Source organism: Sinocyclocheilus anshuiensis, unplaced genomic scaffold (assembly GCF_001515605.1).
Source record: "Sinocyclocheilus anshuiensis isolate Anshui unplaced genomic scaffold, SAMN03320099.WGS_v1.1 scaffold181, whole genome shotgun sequence".
Taxonomy (NCBI): Eukaryota; Metazoa; Chordata; class Actinopteri; order Cypriniformes; family Cyprinidae; genus Sinocyclocheilus; species Sinocyclocheilus anshuiensis.
This window is the reverse complement of record NW_015540898.1, coordinates 332999-338014: the sequence shown is the minus strand read 5'-3', so window position 1 is coordinate 338014 and position 5016 is coordinate 332999. Positions and strand designations below refer to the sequence as shown.

Below are 5016 nucleotides of genomic sequence, written 5' to 3'. Positions count from 1 at the left end.
CACAAATAATATTTAGACTGTGTTTCTGATTAAATAGAGCAGTAATTGATGTCATAAAATCATGAGTATGTTTTGATTTAAAGGTCAGAAGCTATAGCTTACATGAAAAAAAATCACAAACATGACACTTAAATTAAATAATTTTATATATACTGATTTATTCATTAATGTGTAATATGTTAGATTTTTTAAACAAATTATGAGCTCTAAAAGATTTTCAGAATTTTTACAACTCTTTTGCTTTAGACCATCTACAAATGTTAAATCTTAAAATAAAATGTTAAGGTTACCACTGCATCTTTCTGAAAAAAAAAATGCAATGCAGTGATTAATATATAGTTTATTTATAGTTATTTTCAAATCTTCAATGTACTGTTATTATAAAATAACTTTATTATTGTTTATTTAATTCTAACAAATAAGTTCTTGTTAAAAACTAACCAAAATTTAAAATAATTATATATCGGTATCGGGCAAAATGAGTTGAAAATAATCGGCATATCGGATATCGGCAAAAATCCAATATCGTGCAACCCTAATAAGTACGGAGTGATATAAATTAACTTAATGTGCTTTCTGTATGGTTAAGATTAGGGTTTGGTTTAGGGTTAGTTTCTTGTAATTATGCATAATTTTCTGTTATTACTATAATAAGCATATGCAATGTGTAACAACATCATCTTAAAATAAAGTTAGTTTTTTATGTAGCTTGCCTCTCATTTAAAGAAAGTGTTCATCTAATTTTAAAGTCAACATGAAATCAAAATAAAAGTTGCTCCACCTTTCTAAAATCAAGTCCCACCCTACTTTTCTCTGTAGAGAATAGAAACAGAAATAATATAGAAATTAAATCTGATGCAAAAGGTGATAACCTGTTGACTTTTAAGAGACAACAGCAAAAAAATGCCTCAATTAAAGTCGACTAGCTCTGAGGCTCCAGCCTTATTTTATCAGCGTGTAGCAGTCGATGGCCTGTTGCTCATCCTGCTGTCTGTCTGTGCTTCTGCTGTAGGTACCTGATGTGCAGTCATCCTGATGACCTGCGTGCTAAAGCTGAATGGGAAGGGAAAGGGACGGCCGCACGATCCAAACTCCTCGACAAGCTGCAGAGTGAGTTCACAGAAACACATACGCATAAATAAATATGCTTGTGTTTTAATTTAAGGGAAATATTAATAAATGGTTCAAACGAACTTTCAGAAATATTCTCTGGTCAAGCTTAGACACTTAACTATATTATTTTAAATGTGTTAATTATATAATTATAACATGATTATTACATAATGGAAAGAACATTAACATGATTCCTAACAGGACTGAAATATTTTTGTAATTAGATCAAACAGGGTTAAATGTTTTATCAACTGATACCACAAGACATCTCAGAATTGATCAAATCCATTGTTAAACCTTACTGATGTTTGTGCTACTGATGTCACTTCCTGGAGGATGATGTCATTCGGGAACTGTTGTTAGCTAAAGGGATATTATAAAAGACTTAACAGGATGGATGTGATATTGGGGAAATAAGAACAATTTGAAACAATTAAAAACGTATTGTACCTTAATAAATTGCAAGTTTTTAGTGTAACGAAAATGTCAACAATGGCTTATTTAATTTGATTGAAATTATTCAAAATTCACTCTGATGTTCATTTGATTGTGACAAGAAAACTAAGATGATTTCTATATTTTAATAATATTTATGAATTACATTTAAATGAGAGGTTGTGCTGTATTGATTATAGTAACAAGCTGATAGACACACAAAAAAATGTTTTATTTATTTAGCAAATTCATTAAGCTGCATCCTTCTGCTAGAAGATCTAGTTCTTGACAAAACAAAACGTATTTGCTCAAAAAAAACAAAAGTTGACAATTCTGTTCACTTCTTCCTCTCTTCATCCCCTCTTTTTTTCATTTGTATAGTTTTTTGTAATTCTTTTTTTCAGCTAGGGTTCGGGTCAGTTCTATTTCAGTTCAGCCAATTCAGGAGATGAATTGAATTCGGGTGCTAACCTAAAGAGCGTGAAGGACCAGCGTAGATGTGACTTTCACTTGATGTCCTGTGTTGGCTGAATTCAGATGAAACTGAGTCTAACCCTCTCTGCTCCATCTCTGTGTCTCTCACACAGCGTACCTGCCTCCGTCTGTGATGCTGCCGCCCCGTCGTCTGCAGGCGCTCTTGCGTCAGGCCGTGGAGCTTCAGAGAGATCGCTGTCTCTATCACAACACCAAACTGGACAGCGGACTGGACAACATGTCTCTGCTCATAGACCACGTGTGCAGCAGGTACAGTCGTCAGATTTACGTATATTGTCAGTGTTTATGCAAATGATACGAACAAGATCAGACACAAGCTCTGTTCCAAACTCTAGTGAGTTGCTTCGCTGTCTACTAGTATCTTTTTAATATTTGATAACACTTTAGATTAGGGAACACATATTCACTATGAACTAAGAGTTTTCACTTCAATAAACTCCTTTTCAGAATTTGCTGCTTATTGATAGTAAGTAAAGTAGTTGTAGAAGTTAAGTTTAGGTATTAGGTTGGGTTAAGGCATCTAGAATATGATCATGGAGAATAAAGCATTAATATGTGCATTATAAGTACAGATAAACTAGTAATAAGCTTTAAGAGCAAATAAAGCTTGATTGCTTACCTTTTGAAAAACTAAGAAATCAATATGCATCAATATTGGTGTTGTAATTTTACAGTTAAAATACTGTAAAGTAATTATTTTATTTTATTATTTATTATTATTTAAGTCATATTGAATGCATTAAAAACATTGTGGCCTCGAATGGAAAGAGATTTTTTTTAAACTCTTTAAATACACTTTATAGTTCCCAAAAAAGGTTTAAGCTGGTTCTTGTAGAGTATGCCCAAAGTTTTTCCCAAAATTGTTCAGAGCTAAAAGCTCTCAAATTCTTCAGAGTAGTCATATTTAGCTTTTTTTTTTATTTTCTTTGTGAGTGATTCAAAATCACTCACTGCTCTGAATTTGTCTATATTACTGTTTAATTGAATACACGTAGCCTTCTCATGTTTACTTCTTTGAGAAGGCAACATGCTATTATTTTAATGAACCTAGCAACAGCATATATGTTTTTCTTTTGATACTAGAATTAGTGTGAAATTTCACTGGTACTGAAACGGCTCAGCTCACTTTGCAGTGTCTGTTTTCCTCATATATATGAGATCGTCATTGTATTTGTCAGTATGGTCTGATGTAGGCTCTTTAATGAATACAAGTTTAAGAACAAGTTGGGCTCTCTGAAATGCATTGACTGTCGTCTCCAGGAAGCAGTTCCCCTGCTACACCCAGCAGATCTTGACAGAGCACTGCAATGAAGTCTGGTTCTGTAAGTTCTCCAACGACGGCACCAAACTGGCCTCGGGATCCAAAGACACAACAGTCATTATATGGCAGGTTGACCCTGTGAGTGACCTTTCCCTCATAACCATCAAATAACCAGTGCTGGGTAGATTACTTACAAATTGTAGTCCGTTACTGATTCCAAATGACATGACAAAAATTGTCGTCAGTAACGTAGTCCATTACATTAAACATATGTGACCCTGGAGCACAAAAGCAGTCTCAAGTTGCTGGGGTATATTTGTAGCAATAGCCAAAAATACATTGTATGGGTCAACATTATTGATTGTTCTTTTATGCCAAAAATCATTAGGATATTAAGTAAAGATCATGTCCCATGAAGATATTTTGTAAATTTCCTACTGTAAATAGATTAAAACTTAATTTTTGATAAGTAATATGCATTGCTAAGAACTTCATTTGGAAAACTTCAAAGGTGATTTTCTCAATATTTAGATTTTTTTGCACCCTCAGATTCCATATTTTCAAATAGTTGTATCTCGGCCAAATATTGTCCTATCCTAACAATTATTATTTATTCAGCTTTCAGATGATGTATAATTCTCAGTTTCGAAAAATTGACCCTTATGACTGGTTTTGTGGTCCAGGGTCACATATAAGGTAATATAATTTGATTACTTTTGAGTCAAACTCGTTTATCACATTGATGTAAATAGGTTATTGATATAAAAATACAAAGGGAAAAAAAATTTATTCCATTTGTTAACAACGTGAAGTGGATTAAACATTACATTACTTCAATGTTTCCCCAAACTGGGGTTCGTGAAGGAACTGAAGGAGTTTCGGGAGTTTAATGAAAAGCTAATAATTAATGAAATCATAAAATTGTAAAACTAAAATAAATAAATTAAAAAAAAACAAAAAAACAAATCAAAATAAAACACTTACTAAAAATTATGAAATATTTTATTGGTTTACCTCCACATCATGTGACCATTAAAGGGGTCATATGATGCGATTTCAATAGTATGTGGAAAATAATGTGTTTTTTGAACCTTAAACCGCATAAACACATTTCATTACACCAAATACACAAAATTATTATCATATGACCCCTTTAATAAAGTCAGAGAATCGTGAACATGCAAATGTGTTACTTAACTATTAAAATACCTTAAAATCTCAAGGAGACTTCAAGCAGATATATTAGGTGAACATTTAAGAGATGAAAAACAAGAATTTTTGAGACTCAATAAATTATGAATAATATATTGCTGTTGTGTGAATAATATAAGCATGTAATCTGTAGTCTGATTACGAGTATTTTAAAATGTAATATAATCTAATTACAAGTAATTCATTTTTGGAATCTGATTACGTAATCCAGATTAATTATATATATATATATAAAAATGTACAAAAAAATACACTATGCTGTTCAAAAGTTTGGGGTTTGTAAGATTTTGAAATTGTTTTTAAAAAGAAGGGTTTTTTTATGCTCAGCAAGCCTGCATTTAATGAATCAAAATACAGTAAGAACAGTGATATTGTGAAATATTATCACTATTTAAAATGATATAAAAATTTTTCTAGTTTAATATTTTTAATATGTAATTTATTCCTGTGATGCAAAGATGAATTTTCAGCATCATTACTCCAGTCTTCAGTGTCGCACG

At 31.8% G+C, this 5016-nt stretch overlaps 1 protein-coding gene across 1 annotated transcript in view; it reads left to right on the top strand.

Annotated features, from left to right (window-relative positions):
* Positions 1-5016, top strand: part of wdr26a (WD repeat domain 26a) — a 25997-nt gene that overhangs the window by 13656 nt on the left and 7325 nt on the right. Inside the window, exons 5-7 of the mRNA XM_016486827.1 lie at positions 1013-1110; positions 2136-2292; positions 3304-3442. Of these exons, the coding sequence (XP_016342313.1) occupies positions 1013-1110; positions 2136-2292; positions 3304-3442 (394 nt within the window). The remainder of the gene's footprint in view (positions 1-1012; positions 1111-2135; positions 2293-3303; positions 3443-5016) is intronic.